The 20,214-nt window shown below is 36.5% G+C and overlaps 1 protein-coding gene across 2 annotated transcripts; it reads left to right on the forward strand.

Moving 5' to 3' along the window:
- Positions 1-9,142: 9,142 nt before the first annotated feature.
- Positions 9,143-14,160, forward strand: LOC113774943 (serine/threonine-protein kinase D6PKL2). 2 transcript variants are annotated; one of them, XM_027319608.1, is made up of 4 exons: positions 9,143-9,363; positions 10,535-12,725; positions 13,055-13,935; positions 14,029-14,160. In XM_027319608.1, the coding sequence occupies exons 2-3, from the start codon at positions 10,747-10,749 to the stop codon at positions 13,899-13,901; spliced, it is 2,826 nt and encodes a 941-aa protein (XP_027175409.1). In that variant the 5' UTR covers positions 9,143-9,363; positions 10,535-10,746; the 3' UTR covers positions 13,902-13,935; positions 14,029-14,160. The 2 variants fall into 2 exon arrangements, with proteins under 2 accessions (XP_027175409.1, XP_027175408.1); XM_027319607.1 differs by having other exon boundaries at positions 13,055-14,160.
- Positions 14,161-20,214: the final 6,054 nt, after the last annotated feature.

Consider the following 20,214-nt stretch of genomic DNA (forward strand, 5'->3'; position numbering starts at 1 on the left):
TCGCAAACCGTAAAATAATTGCGAATACCTGTGAATTATATAAAAAAAAAAAAAAATAGAGTCACGTTGCTTCATAAGACAAGAACAACAACATTACTTCACACAGTACTAGCATCAAATTACTAATAATGGACCATTTTACACATTCATTTGATTTGTATAGGTTAAAATAAAATAAAGAATATTTTATCCTTCCTCAATTGAACGCGTGGTAATATTAATATACATAATCTATATAACAACATTAACCATCATCATTTACACATTTAGTACATAAGCATACTTGTATGATTCTAGGCACCCAGCATCCAGCCTCAAGCGCGGCAACATGAGTCGGCTTGATCATTTTGAATGATAACAACAAAAAAAAAAAAAAAAGCATTGAAGTTGTCCGCTACCAAGTCACGATTGCTTACCCTTGTGGACCTTGTAGTACCATCCATGTCCCCTTTACTCGTAAACTTAATCATTCAGGTCCCTCAACTCTTTAAGAATTGCTTTAACTGTAAAACCTTAATGAAAACAGTTGTTCTCACTCGCTTTCCCACCCCCCTTTGCAACAATTGACCTTATACAAAATTGGTTTGGAAGAAAAAACATTAATGCAGATTTGCACCGTCCCTTAATTTCTAAGAAAACTTGGAAGCTAATGCGATGGTACCATCTCATCTGAGGTCTCGGACCCCTGACATTTTTGGTCATTCTACCATCAATCCCAAGGTTTTCCGATTTCCGTTGTGGATTCAAGAACCCTTTAAAAAAGAAAGAAAAAAAAAAGGTGAAGGCGTGAAAGCAATTGGCTTGGGATTAGTCAAAAAACATGAAAAGATGTTAGGAAGAGGGGACCAATTTGCCTATTCACTTCCAACCTGCGCTCCAAAATCATTTTCTGTGAGCATGGAAGTTAGTAGTATTTCTATTTCTTTATATCACGCACAGAACTTCCTATGATACACGCACATTCCATTAAAGCTTTGACCGACTTCTAAAATATCTCCATCCGTCACCATCATAACTACCATGAGCCACAATTTTTTTTTTCTTTCTTCCTTTCTTTTTTATTTTCCCTTCTTTTTCTCAATAATTAACACGTTGAGTTGGTCCTCGATGATCACCTTTGGTATGAATCCTAACATATGAGGCTCTCACACAGGACCAGGCACAGGGAATTACTTTTAACTAATTATTTTATGCTAATCCAGGGTTGTTCGTGAGTTGCAAGTAATTAATTAACTCATAAGTTCTTATAAGGTTCATAAATTTCCTACTCCAATTTAGAGACGGAAAAGAGCATAAGTACCGTTAGAAGAATCTAAAACTTTGAATATACTAGTATTATTGCGATCATGTTCTTCATCGGGAACGCGCAATTCAGAAGTTAGAACATACTTATTTTCAATCTTTTTTCTATCTGTACATTTTATGTGTAGAATTTGCTTTTTGAAAAGTCCAAATGCCAGAAGAGGTAGGGATCCATTTCAATCCCAAGCTTGATATGGGCAGTATTATCACCGTGCAACGAAAAAAGAAAAAAGAAAAATTGCTATTTGTATTAAGTTACTCCCTCCGTCCCACTTTGATAGTCCTGTTTCACACAGTTTAAGAAAAAGTAGTTAACTTTGTTGGAAAAGTAAATTTAGATTGCTATTTTCCTAAAATACCCTCACATTAAATAGAGTACAACTTTACGGGAACTTTAATTGATGGTAAAAAAAAAATCAACTCTCATTAAATGTGGTAGGTTTATAGTAACAACAACTTACATTGAATAAGGGTATTTTAGAAAAATTAAAATACAATTACATTTTTCAATTGGAAAGTGAACTATAATTTGGGACAGACGAAAAAGAAAAACAGGACTGTCAAAGTGGATGGGACGGAGGGAGTATTTTTTTATCGTGAAATCAGATACGTTGCTTCAAAATGTTGTAGACGTAAATAATAACCAGAAGTAGTTCACTATTTGCCGAAAGGGACATATGGTCGAACAAGATTTCTGAAACATGTACTGTGCCACCAAACTTTGATGATAATGAACCCGTCGAAGACCTCAAATTTTACACCGGGCCCCTTATTCCTGACATGTGGAAACAGAGGGCAGGGAGTAGGGCTGAAGGAGCAAGGAATTTGGTGGCCCTTGATAAATGCACGGCCAAAGGTCCAAGGTCTCTCTGCCTCTACACGTGCTTAAAGCATATAGAGACGCTAGCCTATTATCATAGTGGATGGTAATACATATATATCTCTCTGAAATTATTTGGATTTCCCTTTTGAAATGGAGCGTATATATTTTTCTTCAAAGCCGCCAAAAGTGGGAAACACAGAAAAAAAGGAAAAGGTTGTAAGAAATCTAATTTGAAATCTGCTGCGACGAGAAATTTTGATTTTTATGAAAACTCAGGTTCTATTTGATAATCTAATTTAGTAATTAAATTTAATGGATTCAACATATTCAGACGTGTTTGTTTTAACAAAAAACATTAAATATTTAAATTAATTAAATGGTATTAAATTTTTTAGACAAAACTTATTTTAAAAAATAAATGATAATTTATTTACTTATCAGTTAATATGATATGCACTCAAATGTATTATATCTATACTTAATAATTTAATAGATTTATATTTCAAACTTCAAATTTAAGTTTTATCAAATGTATCCTCGTTCTATCTCTAAATGGGTAAATATACATAAAATGAAATTATTTTGAAAAGTCACTAGGATACATTTCAAGTCGTGGAAGCATAGATCCCGAGAAATAGAAATTCTTTGCTTTTTTCCTTTTGTGAATACAACTTCGGACCAAATTTTGCGACGACGGATGGGAGACATGCGAGGAAGGAATTCGTTTTCCTCGATCCACGTTTAGAGTTTTATGTACCAGTTTTTTCTTTTAAAATAAAAGATTTTAAATTTAGAAGAATATTTTATTTACAATTCCTCTTTCAAGTGTTGTGCTTGTTTATGGTGCTAATTATCATCACAATCACGCGCCTTTCTGCATCAGCCGATAACCAGCAGTACATGTGCATGCTCCTGTTTTTTTGTTTTTTTTGTGACTCGAAATATGTCCGACTTGAGTTACTTTAGACTCAAGTCGGCACACCAAATCATGAGATATGCTGCGATCCCTCACAATGTACCCAAATTAGATAGAAGGATTCAAATCTAAAAAAAATTTCAAACTCACGATCTTATTCAGCTCAAGAGCTCGCTTTACTGCCAAACTACCCCTGGGCATGTGCATGCTCCTTGTCCACGTCGTACGTTCCGAGCCGCCAACCATTACTTGGAACCAGCCGGCTGCATGTGCTGAACAAATCACGGTTTACGTGTTCCTTTTTCTCGCTCCTTGAGGATTTAACTGCGTACAAATAAAATTCACCCTCACAAAGCACAAGACCGCCCAAGGATTGCTTGCTTTGCTTCGCGGCCCGAAAAGTGGATCTAATCCTTCGATCCCGATATCGATTAGGATCTCTAATCATTTTGTAGCACTCTCAATTTGTGTATGGATTAAGTCTCTTTTGTCACATTAACAACTTACAAGCATGCATGATGATAAGTGCCTAATTCCACCTAGTCACTGAATACGAAGTCATCCTCCTATGTATAATTTTATCCCCATTATCAGTCATCTCATGATAAGCAATTGCACATCCCCTTTGCTTTCGCGGAACAGTAATTTATTATGCAAAATTATCAAATGTCATGCCAAAGACTATCCAAACATTTTTCTCTCCATTAGATTGATTCTCGTTAGTTGCTAGTCGTACATTCATCAGTATTGGCGTATGGCTATAGTTATTAAACCCGATCCGGAAAGAAATCCGATGAAAAATGTGGGTCAACGGATTACTGGTTCAATCAGAGAATGAGTGGTCCAACCGATGGGTCACAAATATACTTAAATATTATGTCTCATTTTAAATATAATCTAAATTTAATTAGTAATCCACCAAATTTTAAATATAAAATTTTATCTAATTGTAATTATCTAGTTTATTTATAAATTTTAAGTGCAAAAGGTTATTAAGAATAATATTTACCTTTAAAATGAATTATGTAATATGTTACTTTTTAAATCCATTTCATAACTTATAGAATTTGGGAAATAATAAAATTTTATTAAAGAATTTCAAACAAATTTTGTTTTGAAGAAATAAAATAAGAATAAAAGTCTAATATATAACGTAGAAGGACTAAATAAACATCAAATGGGTTGTTGGTCTAGTGGTGAGTACACTTTATTTCTATACTTGAGGTTTGAATCACCAACACAATAATCGGGTTCCTTACAAAACCGTCTAGCCGGTTGAACCGTCGATTCGTTGACAAATCAATGGATTTTTTTGCTCAAACGATCAAATTAGCAACCCAATTCGATTTTATGGCCGATTCACCGGATTGACTGGTTAAACTGCCGGCCTGGTTTCGTAACAATGCGTATAGCCTTCCTTGAAGCGATCTGCAATTCGGCGTCCACGTTTCATCACTAGGTTTATCTCTCGGTCGAATCTCTGGTTCTAGCTTGGAGGACTTACCCCACTATTTATTGTCTCCAAACCTAAATGGATTTGTCTCTTTATTCATGTGGCAGGCATCATCAGGTTCTCAGCTGCCTATCTGGTACAGATTGAAGATGACCTTCTCTCCTTTTGCATCTTGTACAAAGATCTTTTCTCGTAGTTCCAGTATTGGCATGTAGCCCAGTGGTCCTCATCTGTTATTTCACAACTAACAGATTTAAGTATTTTATGTTGGGTTGATAATATAAATCGAGATTTTGACATTGAAAGTTTAAATGCAAAAAATTGTTGTAATCTCACTTTGTAATTAAACAAAATCAAATCTCATGTTCACACTTCACAAGTAAAGCTCTTGAGTTTAAGAATGACGGCAGGTTATCAACAATACATGATAATTGCACTAACTTTCTTGCGAGGCTAAATTGCTAGCATCAAATTCAAATGGTATTGTCATTATCACTTTCTATAATTACTTCATGTCCCAAAAACGCAAATCCATGAATCAAGATTCCTCTTTTTTTGTTCAAAAACCAAATCCCAAATTCCAGATCATATCTCATCTGATTGGATCTTGAAGTTTTAGTATCAAACAAACAAACAAACATGACGAATTCTAAGGCCTGCAAAACTTTTCACAAACACAGCGGCAACGAGATCCATATTCCTTTTCCTTGTAAGATCTTCTTGTAGAGAAAACGAGCAACCTCCTCATAGGAACATATTATACTAATTAAAGATGAAGCAGAGAAGACATAACGACACATTATTGTCACCTTGACTATTTTGAGAAGGCACGACCTATTTGGAAACTCGAAGTTAAAAAAAGCCCAGATCAGTTATTTGGACCCAAATAAATCTTTCTCCTCCTCTGTTCACCCTCACAGACCCTCAAAATCGAAACCCTCCAGAAGAAGAAGAAGAAAATCAAATTTGGTTTAACTAAGTTATGGATTATGGAGCTGGGAAACAGAGGATTGTAGCATCTGATTTGCTCTCTTTGGTGTCCCTAATCATCACATGCGGGAAGTGAGAGGTGAGGAGCTACCCGTCCGGGAAGAAGGTGGTTTTAGGCTTATGAACTGAAAAGCTTCGAGCAAAACTCTTCAGACGATTTTGCCCCGGAAAAGTACGCCTGAAAGCCATATAATGTTGTTGATTCCATCTCCGTCCACGGCAGAATTAGACAAAATTATCCAAAATTTACCATTTAATTAGTTCAATAACATTTTTGTCTACAAATTTTGTTAACCAAAAGTGATATAAATTAATAGTTTCTCTTCTTTAAATATTAAGGTTTTGATTTTCCTAAACAATCTCGACCATAGATGATACCATTCTTAGAGTGTTATACATAGCAAAGACTCTTTTTTTAACTCGTGGCAATCATTTGTACAGCATAAGACACTACTGTCTACCAACATGTACGTATGTAAATAAAAATCTTACATATCCAAGTTCTTACGTGGGTTTGACTTGGAAAATATTTTAGTACATGTTCTTACTTCAAATATTTAGAATTCAAATTGTAATAATCCGTTTCATAAAAAAGATAAAGGAAAAAAAGGTAAACATATCAAAGAATTCAAAGGGAATTGGCGTTGCCAAATTTTCAGAGCAAAGTAGCTTGCAATAAAATTGTTTCTTTTTTTTTTTGGATTGTTTTGTGTCTGTGTTGGGGGGGGGGGGGGGTTCAAAGTAGCTTGCTATATTATGTAGGAGCTATTGTTCATTTGCAGCCGTGGCTTTGAATTATTGTACCAAAGTAGGCAGGAAAAAGAACACCGATTATGTGGACGGTGGATGTGCTGATGTGCAGCAGCAGATGTCATTCTCATCGCTCAGGGGAAAATGCCAAGGGAAGGCAGATCTCGGCCAGCCAGATAGTTATAGCGTGATACTACCCTCTTTCCGCATCCGGCCATACATGCACCTCATTATGCTGCCCACGCTGACATGTGTGTTTCTTGGGTACCATTTAATCGTCCCAAAGTCCCATCAAAATTCCTTTTTCTCCCGAAATAATCCCTAGGGTTTGTTGTGCGGGTGGGGGGAGTCATTGGTACTTTCAAAGAACTAGTATTATTGTTGCATGATATGTATAGTTACTTGTTCACGACTTAGGAATTGGCAATACGGAGTTTCACGTACCAAAATTTCCTTTTGCCAAATTTTTTTATTCAAATGAATTAATCCACCTCCATAATTAGCAGCGAAGCGATGAGTAGTAGTCGAAGGGATTCTTGAGCTAGAATCATAGTTATATAACCCGGTTCAGTCCGGTCTAGCGATCGAACCGGTCAATCCGATGACCCGATCATAGGATCAGGTTGAGTTGCTAGTTAAAATTAATTAAGCAATAAATTCGTTGATCGGTCAATGACTTTGACGGTTCAACTGATGAATTGAAAAATAATCGCCGATTGAACAGTCAATTGAACCACCAACTTAAAAATTTTATTATTTTTAAAATTTAAAATATATTATAACATTATATAATATAACCATTATGCAATCCCCGATTGAACTGCTCAGCCCGCAATTGAACTAATGACCTGATCACATGTTCAGTTGAGTTTCGAACCGGATTTAATAATTATGACTATAGTACTAGATCGAACTTTTGCACGTCAAAAATTAATCCAGCTTGCTCTACCCCATGGGCCACGCCGTGAGCTACCAACCGATATTACGTTGACAATTACTAAATTGTTGTTTAAGAAAAGAAAATATTACCCTAATGATGATTAATGTGGTCCCAAATAAGAGTGATGGCTTTTTCTTTTCCCCAGTTTAATATTACACTGAGATTTGTGCTTGATTTGGAGAATCTTTGAGGTGACCCCCGAAGAATTTTCAGCAAATTATTTCCTCTTCTGGTTGATGCTTTTTATTTGATGGTCATATTGCATTAGGCAACAGCAATCACTATGTATATACAACTGTTATTGCCATTGACACCCAACGACATCGGAGTAGTTTGTTGTACTTCCCGTTGAGCGTAACCGATCGCAGTTTGTACGTCGTTGTCCTTTTCATGTTAAAAAACAATGCTGGCCTAATTTTTTTTTATTTCTGTTGGTGCTTATCGATTTCAGAAACAAAAACAGAGTATCATCTATTCATTTTAATTAAAAATTTTAACTTACAATTTCCTTCAAGTCATAACCCGAAGAAAAGCAACTGAGTAAATCTGCCATTCTTCAAGCTTACCTTGCTTGCTTGTCCAGCTGCAGAAGGAGGCCGTATAATTGACGGTATTGTGATGGTTTTCATTAATTAAGAATCGTGACATACATAACACAGGAATTTTCCAGGATTAGATGTTTAAAATGCGGATGAAGCTTTTAGTAATGGGGTGTAAGTTACTGTTCATAAATGGTAAAAAAACTTTACTTTGAAGACAAAAGTATGATGTTATCTCTGTGTACATGCTAGCACTTGTATGTACACATTTGAGCACAAATACATCGATTTTAACGTGCACATTTAGGTGTCTATATGCATTTATTAAAGTATATATTTTTTGTCCATTGAGGCGTACATTATGATTCGATGGAGAGTACGCGATAGTAATTTAGTCATTTAATTATAAATTTATTACCTTTTTGTTAATCTATTAATAATAACCCATATCCTGTTTATAAGTCATATAAAAAAATTGCACCTACCTATTTCTAAAATTTGTTCAAAGAAAAATAATGCCAATTTATTCAATACCATTTTTATGTCACTTTTGTTTGTTGAATTTGATGGATATTTTAGGAAATGACAAGTGAAAAAAAACTATTGAAATTCTTATTTTTTTTTCAAAATTGAATAAATCTTATATATACTTATAATGCACACAACCATTGAATGCATGATACATATATAAAAGTTGCAGTTAAAATTTAAAATTTTTATAATATCATTCATCTAAAATTGATACTGTATTCACATTCAGAGTCAGTGCAGGAAAAATAATCATTTAAAATTATCACACACCACATTGCGTCTTATTCATCAACTTTCTGCTCTCATCTAACTCTAAAATCCAGGCATGGTGGTCAAATCAAAGACAAGATTCTAAACGTCTAATCAAATTAGATTAATCTACTAATGATTGTGGGAAAAATATAGCGTGAAGAAAAAAAAAACCAAAAGTGAGCGGGCAATGATATGTTCTTCTACCAAATTAATAAGCGGGCAGTGGGTTTATTAGTACGTGCTGAGTCTGCTGACACTGCATCTTTAATGAGTGCATGCAGACAACTGAGAAGCGGTAACCGGTGAGTCGTCAGAATGGAGTAAATTGTTACTAATTTCGTACCGGTAAAAGTTTAGTATGTGCGGATTCTCCTCGTCTTCTCTTCTCTGAAGTTATTAAGAAAACTAAATATGAAAAAAATAAACTACTATTGATAAAACAACCAATAATATAAAAACAGGAATACAGAATCCAAAGGCTTTTTCATGGGACCCATACCCTCATCATGTCCCTATACAATTACAAAACGGCGGTCCCACTTTCTCAACAGTGTCGTATCCCCGGGAAGAAAGGAAAAAAAAAAAATGTAATTCACGAGGCTCCTCCTGAGTACTAAGGTCTAATCTAAGTGGTAAGAGAAGCGGAGGCTCTCTCCTCAGTCCCCAGTTCCCCACTCTCTCTCCCCACCGAATGCTCACCAGTTCCTTCTCCAGAATCATTACAATACTCACTAGGGTTTTCATTTCAGTGCTGTATACCAAAACTTTTTTCTTTTTCTTCTTTTCTTTCCTGCGGTCGAGTACATTTTCATGTTTTACTTGCAAAGTGCTCAGATCTTCGAATCTTTTGCAGCTCCACTTATCAAGGTAGGAGGTGGCCGCTTTTTTCTTCTTCTTTTTTTTTTCCTTTTTGTTTTTGGGCGATCTACTTTACTTTGATGTTGATCACAGTCTAACTAATCTACTCATTGCTTGCAAATGTCTTTAATTTAAATTCGTTTTAGCTGTAAATTTTTGGCAAAATTGTACTGATTACGTCAAGATCAATACTTTTCATGTTATTTGAGCTCCGAGATTATATTATAGTGGTGGGTTTTGGTTCTTTGGGATAGTTGGAGACGTGTTGAACATATAACTTTTGAATTTTTTTCTTCTTTTGCTTGGAGTGATGTGGGCTGTGGATCTTGTTAAGGTCATTTTAATTTTTTGCTCTTTGATTAGTAAATAAAAGTACAAACGACGTTCTTTTCTTCTTCCTGATTTTGTTTTTTTCGGGTGGGAATATGAGTAATGGTATGCAGCCTGGTTAATATGTTACTATTACTAATTGATAAACTGTAAAATAAAGTTAAAAGAGGAATAGTGGTAAGGATGGATTGCTTCTATGTACTTGAAAGACTTGGCCTTAGGTACCAATATTATTTATGGTATTGGGCCTATCCGTTGGCACTTGGAAGATAAGCTTCGACAAAATTTTGGTTGTTAAGATGAAGCTTAAATTGACAATGATTGATATAGGTTGCGCTTCAGATATTTGGATAGTGATGTTATTAGTCCGTTCTGGTCTATTGCACCATTGGATATGGATGGAGGCACCTTTGCTCATATAATGATAAGTATCTTGCTCATTTTTTAGGGTTACTGTCAGAAATTATTGATAATTAGAGGATTACTGTTACAATCTTTCAAATATTCAACTGTGTGTGGAGGCAACAAAGATGATGGTGACCAAGCAGATGAAATTGGTGCAGATAGGAGTTTCTTTTTAAAGTCTAAATAGTGATGATTGAAACAGCCACTTAATTTATGAGGCACTATACTTTATTATTTTTTAAAGATATGCCTAGAAAATCTTATTCAGTTTTTTCACTTATTACAAAAAGATAATCAAGTTCTCAATCGATTGAATTGACAACTTTTATTCCTGATGTGCTTTTTCATTATATGAATTGTAGTGTGTCTGTGCACAACTATATGTTTGAGAGAATAGAATCAATTGTTTCTGGCTTAAATAATGAGAAATGTGGTGTTCTTACAGGACATGGGTGGGGCGGCTTGCAGTGGCTCAAGTTTGGGTATTTCATAGAGCATATACGGTGAAGCTCCAGTTTTATTTTTAATGCTTTCATTGAGGTAAAACTTGATTTCTTCCAAAGGATTGGAGAAATATGGTCCGCAGTCAATCTGCTGTTCTGTCTTGTCCTTGCTGTGGAGTTAAGTCGATGTGATTGGCGAGCTTTATCAATTGTTATGGGTTCTTTCAGTCGTAGTTGTGAAATTGTTGAATCAAATGAAGAGATGTGCTCAACTCGGCATCCTCAAACATGTTATCAAGCAAAAAGACATGAACGAGAGTGGCAACCTCCAGTAAAAAAAGGATCTAATAAGTCTTTAGAAGATGATATCAATAGGCTTTTTGAGGGAATCAATATTAGGACTTCAAAGAGTCTGGATCTCTCAGACCGTGCAAGTGCAGGGTTCTCCAGAAAAAATGCCTCAAAGAAGCCAATGAAGGTAGGTGTTTCTTATTCACCAGGAATTGGATTTTCCGATCCAGTGTCCTTGAAGCAGGCACTGAGGGGACTTTGTATATCTCAGGCAGCTGAAATGGCTGCCCTCAAAAGATTATCAAAGCCACCAGGATCTCCAGGGGTATTGGAACCTGGAAGAATTACAAACTTGTATAGGTCTGTTGTAATTGAAGCTGGGGATTCTGGTCTTCCCTTAAGTGATGTTAGAGAAGGCAAAGTTGAAATATCTTTGAAGCCTGAAGAAAGCACTTCGAATTGCATTGAGAGGGTCCACAGATCCCTTCAAGAGCCGAAAATGCCGTCTGCAACCCAAAGTGCCTACTCGTCCCCCCGTTTTGGTGTTAAACCCACCATGAAAAGTGTAGAAAACTCTCCACTGCACCATGCAATTTCCCTTGCATCAAGAAAAGTTGAGACCCAAGCATCAGGAAAAATGCGTATTAAAGCAGAAAGCCAAGAGCCTAAGAATGAGTCAGCTGGCCAAAGCACCCTTCCTTCTTCACAACCTGCTGTTGAGCCAATCATAGAGAAGATGGGATTAACTCAGAGAGAAAATGAGATTACATCTACATCCAGGGAAATCGAGGTTCAGCCATTGGAAATGGTGCCCTCTCAGGGGGGAAACCAGATTTTAAGTTCTTCTGTTCCTTCTCCTAGTTATGCTGATGGTAAGTCAAAGCTTGACAAGAACACTTCAGGCACTAACAATGTTGCTAGTGGTCCAAATAGGAAAGTTGGAACTTCAGTGAAAATACTGGGCAAATCAACACCTAAGATAAGACGGAAGGGCAAGTTGCAAATGGTTCCTCCATCTAATGCATCAAAAACCAGGAAAGAAAGCAAGTCAACCAGAGCCACTGCCACTGCATCGAAACCTGTTACCAGGAATAAGAATCTTGCTTTGAAGAAAACAAAGCAGGAGTCATTAATAGCGGCAGCTAAATCCGACGCAGCTTGCGGAGTATATGGTGCTTTTGGTGATAATTCCAGCCAATTAGTTTGCCAGAGATGCAAGTGTTCCTTGAAAGATGTGAAAGAGGAGCTGAGTAAGGAGTCTTCATCACTTGCACATTCAAATTCTGCCTCCATGGTTACCACAAATAGTAGGACCTGTGATACAAATAAGCCTGGTCTCATTTCAAAGGACTGTCAAAATGCTAGCACTCCTGCTGGAAAAGGCAACATGATACCAAAAATTAAAGAGAAAGGGGATTTCTCACAAAGCTCAAAGAGTAGCATGGGTGAGTACAGCAGTTGTACAAGCATGAGTGAGGAGAGCACTGTAAGCGGGTCTAGTTGTGGCAATAGACCGCACATGTCAAAAGATGTAAGGTGGGAAGCCACCAATCTTGTGAAAAAGCAGCATGGCTTCCTTGGTTTGAGCCATTTTAATTTATTAAAGAAGCTTGGCTCTGGTGACATTGGTACTGTATATCTTGCTGAACTGGTTGGAACAAACTCCCTGTTTGCCATTAAAGTTATGGATAATGAATTTTTGGCAAGGAGAAAGAAGATGCCGAGGGCACAAACTGAAAGAGAGATTCTGAGAATGCTGGATCATCCTTTTCTTCCTACTATGTATGCACAGTTCACCTCAGATAACCTGTCATGTTTGGTTATGGAGTTTTGTCCAGGTGGAGATCTTCATGTTCTCCGCCAGAAGCAGCCAGGCAGATATTTTCCTGAAAATGCAGCAAGGTAGAAGAACCAAAGTGTTTCCTTGGCCTATATTTTAAACCCTTAAACCACATCAAACAAAAAGTAGGTACTAGTGGAAGAAGTCATCTATCAGCCATAAGTGGTAATTAATTTTCTTGTAGTACTTGGGTCGGAAATCTGTGCTCAATAGGTCACTATAAATTTCTTGTTTTTTATACAAGGCTTGGACTTTTGTGAACTGCCGACCTGTTGGAAATTAATATAGTGGGTATGCCGTTATTCTAATAGCTCATTTATAAGTGATATTTTTTGAATTGTGCGAGCTTATTGTGGAACCCCTGACCATTACTGACACGTATTGCATACAGGTTTTATGTTGCTGAGGTTCTTCTTGCTCTGGAATACTTGCATATGCTTGGCATTGTGTATCGTGATTTAAAACCAGAAAACATTTTGGTGCGAGAAGATGGCCACATCATGCTTACGGATTTTGACTTGTCACTTCGATGTTCAGTAAACCCTACCCTTATAAAGTCATCTTCACTTGGGTTGGAGCCGCCAAGGATATCTGGTCCATGCGCAGGATCAAACTGCATTGATCCTTTTTGTGCTGCACCATCATGTAAAGTTTCATGCTTTAGCCCTAGAATTTTACCTGCAACTGCAAAAACAAGGAAACAGAAGGCTGAACAAGCAACCCCGTGTAGATCTTTGCCACAGCTTGTGGCCGAGCCAACAGAGGCACGATCCAACTCCTTTGTTGGTACTCACGAGTATTTGGCTCCAGAAATTATTAAGGGAGATGGCCATGGGAGTGCCGTAGATTGGTGGACGTTTGGTATATTTCTTTACGAGCTTTTGTATGGAAAGACTCCCTTCAAAGGTTCTGGAAATGAAGAGACATTAGCCAATGTGGTTTTGCAAAATCTCAAGTTTCCAGACAGCCCAATTGTTAGTTTTCAGGCAAGAGATCTGATCAGGGGGCTGTTAGTTAAAGAGCCAGAGAATAGACTGGGGACAGAAACTGGAGCTGCGGAGATCAAGCGGCATCCATTCTTTGATGACCTGAATTGGGCACTGATACGCTGTGCTATACCACCTATAATACCCGAGTTTTGTGATGTTGGAGTTCCAAAAGTAGTCTCTCAGGATAAAGGAAAGAGATTTCTCGAGTACAATGCTACAGGAGAGCACTTGGAGTTTGAATTGTTCTAGAGCAACTCATTTCTAGGACATGCTGTCTGTTTGGGTAATAATTTGTTCCTCTACTTTGCTGTAACTAATGTTAAGCTCATAATGTATATCCGGAATATCACGGAAAATTTTCTCCTTCCTGATCCAGAAATGTTTAGCAACATACTGAAATCGGCTGTGATATTTATCTGGTCAATATTGCTCTTTCATGGCCAATTATGCGATGGCGAATTCTTTGCCTGTATAAGCATGTCTCGCAGAGTGGCTACCTTGTTCAAAATTGCGGTAATCTGAAAATACATTTTCTTTTCCTTTCTGATAAGTGTTATGATTTGCATCTTTTAGTCACTCTTTCTAAAGATAATGCAACATTGATTAATGCTTCTGTTGCATTCATTTCTTGAAGGTCTGATGTCGATTTTACTTATCAGCCTTTGAAAGCAGGTTAAATTAGACCAGTTATTCATCAGAAATTGTCTCTGCATTCTTGGTGCAACCAAGCTTAGTTGACAATTAAGGAAAAAAATTGTTGGAACATATTGCGCGCTTCAGGAACCTGGTTAGTCTTCAGCATCTTATAAGTTTTAAGTAGTTCTTAAATGATTTTGTGTTTCACATTATAATTAGTTTAGTTGAGGGTGCTTATTGAAGTTGGTAATTTGTAGCAGTATTGTTGATTAAGCTAGTCAAGGTTTGGGCTTGAAAATATGTTGCATATTTTAGTTCTCCAACTTCTGTCGGTACTTGGTATCTAAGAGTTAAAATGCCCTTACAGAAAAGTAAATATTCCAAAGTTTCTTTAATACATTTATTGAGGTCTGTGCATTACCAACTTTTTAAGTGGATTTTTTTCGGGGGTGGGGTGTGCAAGGAGTATTTATTGTATAACGTATTGACAAATTATTCAACGGTCCTCTCTGCCTAATTAACCACGAATTAGCTGCTGAATGTGCAGCTTTTCCATTGAATGCTACACTTGGTTTGGGAGATAGAAGTGTGCTACTCTTGGTTATATCCTATTTTAGGGAAGAGTAAAGATGAGAAAAGGGTTCCTCCAGCTGCTGTACCTTCTTTTATTTGACAAATTTAGATCGAAAGACTCTTCTCCGTACCAAAGCTTCAAAAATGGTAGAAGCATAAACTTGAGATTTTACAATTTCTCCATGAAGCTCCAGAAAAGTTGTTGTCTTTCTTCTTCTATTTCATCATGGTCGAACTTCCGTCGTTTCTGGGATCCAAGTCATCTAACCAAACTTGCAAACTGTGAAAGAGATGCCGCATTGAGCAGAACAAACCCTCCTGTTTCTCACTGTCCTCGACATAATACAGCCTCTGCATCATTATGCTGTCTATTAATTTGCTTGTGTGTCATCTTTAATTCGAGCATGTAGCAAGGCTGCCACTACATCAAGGCTCACCTTTTTCAATTTCAATCTGGGACGATATCTGAAATGCTGCTAATTAGGGAGATTTAGATCAGCTGTCTGGATTGATTTCTTTCATCCGCAAGTCCTGTGTGTTGTGTGTGTTGAACCGTACATATTCCGTCCTAGATGCCATTAGTGGCCCGTGTATGATTGACTTGACAAAACTTCCCATGATGCGTAACAGAAGAAGGTGCTGGTCCTGCATCGGTCATCTCCCGAGTTGTATACCTATGATAATGTACCACATGCTCGTTGCCGGGGTTTTTCAATGGGGTAAAACGTTAGACCATTTTTCATCAGCAAGTCTAGAACAGACCGCCTCATCCTTTTGCCGGAAAGGAAGAAGAGTTAGGACCCGTTTGTTTCGGGTGAAAATCTTTTCCGGAAAAACATTTCCCTAAGTTCCGGTGTTTGGTTGCAGAAAAGCTACTGAAGATACTTTTACCATGTAAAAGATTTTAGCTCGTTCTATGTAAGACAGCGCCCGTCCAAAGTTACTTAAAAGTTGTTTCGTCCCACCGGCGCCGACTAAATATTGTAGGCATCCGTCGACTTTCAAATCTATATGTTTCAGATTGTGGTGAGTGCAAAATCAAGAAAGGCCTGACCCTGCTCGTCACTTTCCCTCTAATCTCTGTGACATCGATCAATTCGCCTTTAACGCCGACACTACAAATTTGCCAATAAGTTGGAGCATTGTCAATTGCGGCTGTCTCTCTTCAATCATTTTAGTTTTCTTTGTAGAGTTTTGTTAAATCAAAATTACATATCTTTGCCTCAGATTTGCCTTGATTTTGGTGCCCGGAGGTTGTTGTTTGATTGTTGGTGTACGGGTTTTAAACCAGATTTTATTTATGCACGACTCCATAAGAGCACCCAGGCACGGATTTAAGGGGGGGCTGGTGGGGGCTTAAGCCCCCCCCAAGCCGCCGGAAAACCCCCTATATATAGGGGATTCCGGCGGCCAGCCCAGCCCAGCCCTTGTTTTATTTGTTTATCGCTGAGGCCTGCATAGACTTCCCCTTGTTATGCCAATTGACACATTTCTATGGATTCAAGGGTGGATGTGGTTTCTCAACGACTGAAAATCAGTTTGTTCTTTGTTTTTAGTACTTGTTGCTTTTAGAACTAAACTACCTACGTCTTCTTCATTCAGGGATGCAAAGAAAAGCCAAAAAGGAAAACTAAAAGTCTCCTCTTAAAGGGGGAGAAGTTTCCAGTTATGTCCAATTATGCAATGCCAAGATCTCCGATCTCCATTTATTTGTGTGGAAGCGAATTTGTGTAGTAGAGACTAGAGACAATGCGGATCAAAGTTATGCACGGAAACTGAAACAAGTACCTTAGATGTCAGTATAGAACTATTATATGTCAGCTCAGTTCATAAACCTGATACAATCAGATTTTACCAAACCAAATAACCAATAATGTTGGACAAAGATACTCCAGGACAAACCACCAAATCTGATGTTAAAAATACTACTGATTTCACAAAATGTAATTAAATTAGATCTTCCACTCAGATAAGAAATCAACGAGATGGTACACTAAATTTATCTCCATATTTCCCCCTGAACATAGATAATGTATACTCTATTTATATAATTCTAGGAGCATATATAGCGATATTTGTTTCCTACGTGTGCCACTGGTGTTAAGTGTCTTGTTGTATTCAGCAGCAACAATTAACAAGCCGTTTGATCACAATTAACAAGTTGCTAAAAAATTTAGCAGTGATTCAATCATAGATGAATTTAGTTCTATGAAAGAGCGTAGAACTCAATTTACTTCTAAGAAAAGATGTTGAAATTTCAAAGTATGTTAACATAACTTTTATCTTTTTTCAATTGAAAATAGTTACATTTAAATTACATGGTTATATATATATATATATATATATATATATTGCATAGATGACATATTGGAGAGCATCTTCTCATAATGTGCAAATTGGATGGTTTGTGATGTTATAAGATATTTAATCAAAGGTTATCCTTTTTGTTAATTTTGTTATGACTGTACCGCATATTTATGAATAGACATACCTTTATAATTAAATTTAATATTTGATATTTTTAGATGTCATATATTTCAATAGAAGAAAATTATTTTGAACATAATATATTAAGATAATTTTATTAGAAAAAATTTTGGCCCCCCCAAAAAAAAAATCCTGACTCCGTCACTGAGAGCACCTAATCATATGGAGAAGAGCTGCGCCTATTTCTTGAACTCGGGAAGATATTCATGCCTTCTCTTCCGCGCTTTCATTGCTTGACATTTTAATCACCAGCCGTTTCACGGTATTGATATGTCTAGCCTGGTGACGTCAATGGACTGTCTTTTTCTATTTTGAGTGATTATGCAATTTTAAGTGGTGGGAACAAGGAATATGGCTTTTCGGGGGTGGGGAAAGCACCTGAAAATCGATGATCCTAAGGTACTTAAAACTAAAAATTTCAACAGAACACAGAAATTATTGAAAAAAGTGAATATTTTCCAGGAAAAAAAATGGTTCCTTGCATGGAAAGTACTCTCTCAAGGAATTAAGGAAAAATATTTTACGTCTTACCAAACAGAGCCTTAACGTGGCTGGTTTTGCTCATCTGAGCATTTCATTGCCTATAAAGAAGACCATTGACTAACCGAAAGAAGCAACCGAGCCAGCTGAAAATGACTGGAGTTTTGCCGGTACAAGGCTGAGACACAAAGAGAAGCTTCTATTTCTTCTTTAATAATACTACATAAGACCCAAATGAGCTTTATGTGTCATCAACATTCTACACAAATACGATGTGATATTTGACAAACTTTTGTGTACTAAAATAGAGAAACTAATTTCTCCTTTGAATAACTTTTGATATACAAACAAATAGTAGTATAGGTTAGTAGGATCTTTTAGTATGAAAAACGTTCCGTTTTCAGCATGCTCCGCCTTCGGCCTTCAAAGCTTTTTTGTTCTTTTTTCTTTTTGACTATTCTGAGGTCCCTGTGAAGTTAATCCGAACTACTTAACCCGAAGTTAATTTTTTTTTCCCTGCGTTTAAGACGGCGAGAGAACTATGACCTTAACGTAATAACAAAAAATTTTACAGCTCTAAGCTATATTACACAAGTTTCCTTTGCCGTTTTCGTCTTAAAGTGACAAGATGATTCAAATCAACAAGAGAGTAGATTCAATTTTTGAACCCAAAAAAAAAAAAAAAAAAAGTCCGATATCGCATTTACATCACCCAATCGATTAGCAGTTAAGCAAGTGTTTGTCTAGCACCGACAGACTAATGGTCCTATTGGAGGCTTCCGTTGTATACGTTTAGGCTTAAGTTTCACAAGTGTGTGTGAAATTCAATATGTCTGTTAGATCTTGCTGATTTACTTGTGACTAAAGAGAGAAAATATAAAAGGAATAAAACTAAACTCTATTGTATCGTGAGAGCTTTCAGGAACTTTGTTGGAAAACAATAGAGTTTAGTTGGCCACCAGAGGAGGGACTAAATCCCCTCCCCCCTCTCCCCTAGCATAGATCAAGGGATCGAACTTTCTTAATTATCTTTTCTCTCCCGAATTTCCTGAAATATGGAATTAAATAGGTTTATCTCTATTCCCTCTCTCCCTACACGACCAATTGTAAGAATATTATAGGGAAAATGATCGATTTCATCCTTCATATTTCACAAAAATATTCTTTTCGTCCCTCACTTTTGAAATGAAGCAATTTCATCCTTGACATTTAAAAACTGAAATTATTACATCCCTAAACCTAAATTTCAGTCTGAATCAAACCACCAATCAACCTGATTACAAATTTTGGGGGTGTAATTGGAAGATCACTTGGTTAACTCAACTTGATATTCATGTGAAATTTAATGAACTTAAAAAGAAAAAAGAAAAAATTATAACATAAAAAAGAAAGATTAATCTTTTCTACATTATCATTGTATACACTGACAGTTTTATGTACCGCCATATCATTTTAATTTAAATTTAAACACCAAATTTTATATTTATGATACACATTTAGATTCGCAAGGGGATATACTAATGGTGCATGAAAAGATTTATCAAAAAAAAAAAATTCTACTATTCCAAGACAAAGAATGGCCTTTTATGTTATCATATTTATTTTTTTGGTTTAATAAATGTCATGTGAATATGATGAAGTTGACCGAATGATCTATCAATTCTATTTTCAAAATTTATTGCTGGGTTATTATATGGTTTGATTGAAAATTAGGTTCAGGGATGTAATAGTTTTAATTTTTAAATGTCAAGGACGAATTTGCTTCATTTTAAAAGTGAGGGATGAAAAGAATATTTTTGCGAAATGTAAGGGATGAAATATGTCATTTTCCCAATATTATATATAGTACTACATTTTTTTTTTCCTATACAAGTATCATACTACTAATAGAAATTAATAAATGAAGGATAGGCAGCATTATTATATCTTCAACTAACAGCGTAACAGGAAACCTACCTTTTCATTCGGCGGCCTTTTATATGAATTATACTTATTAGCTACCAAACTGGAGGCGAGGTATGACTTCGCCTTTTCACTCTCGTCCATTGCACATCTCCTCTATAAATTGTCATATTGAAGTGCTAACGCATGTGGAGCTTGACATCGACGCCCGCCCAGAAAATTTAATAGGGATTAGGACAACAATCAATATCCACCGGAGCTAGCTACCGCGCGCGTCTCTGTTCTGGCCTGGTGGATAATGCATATATCCTACCATTTCATGCAGCCTCGAACAAGAAGCAGCTTTGTCCAAGTAGTCCAAGAAGGAAAACAATAATAATTAATATTACTAGGACGTGCTGCTCCAGGAAGGCGAAAACTACAAGTGTAATGATATTGTATAGAGATTGCCGGAAGAACCATGCAGTGAGTACGGGTAGATATG

Source organism: Coffea eugenioides, chromosome 6 (assembly GCF_003713205.1).
Source record: "Coffea eugenioides isolate CCC68of chromosome 6, Ceug_1.0, whole genome shotgun sequence".
In the NCBI taxonomy this organism is placed as follows: Eukaryota; Viridiplantae; Streptophyta; class Magnoliopsida; order Gentianales; family Rubiaceae; genus Coffea; species Coffea eugenioides.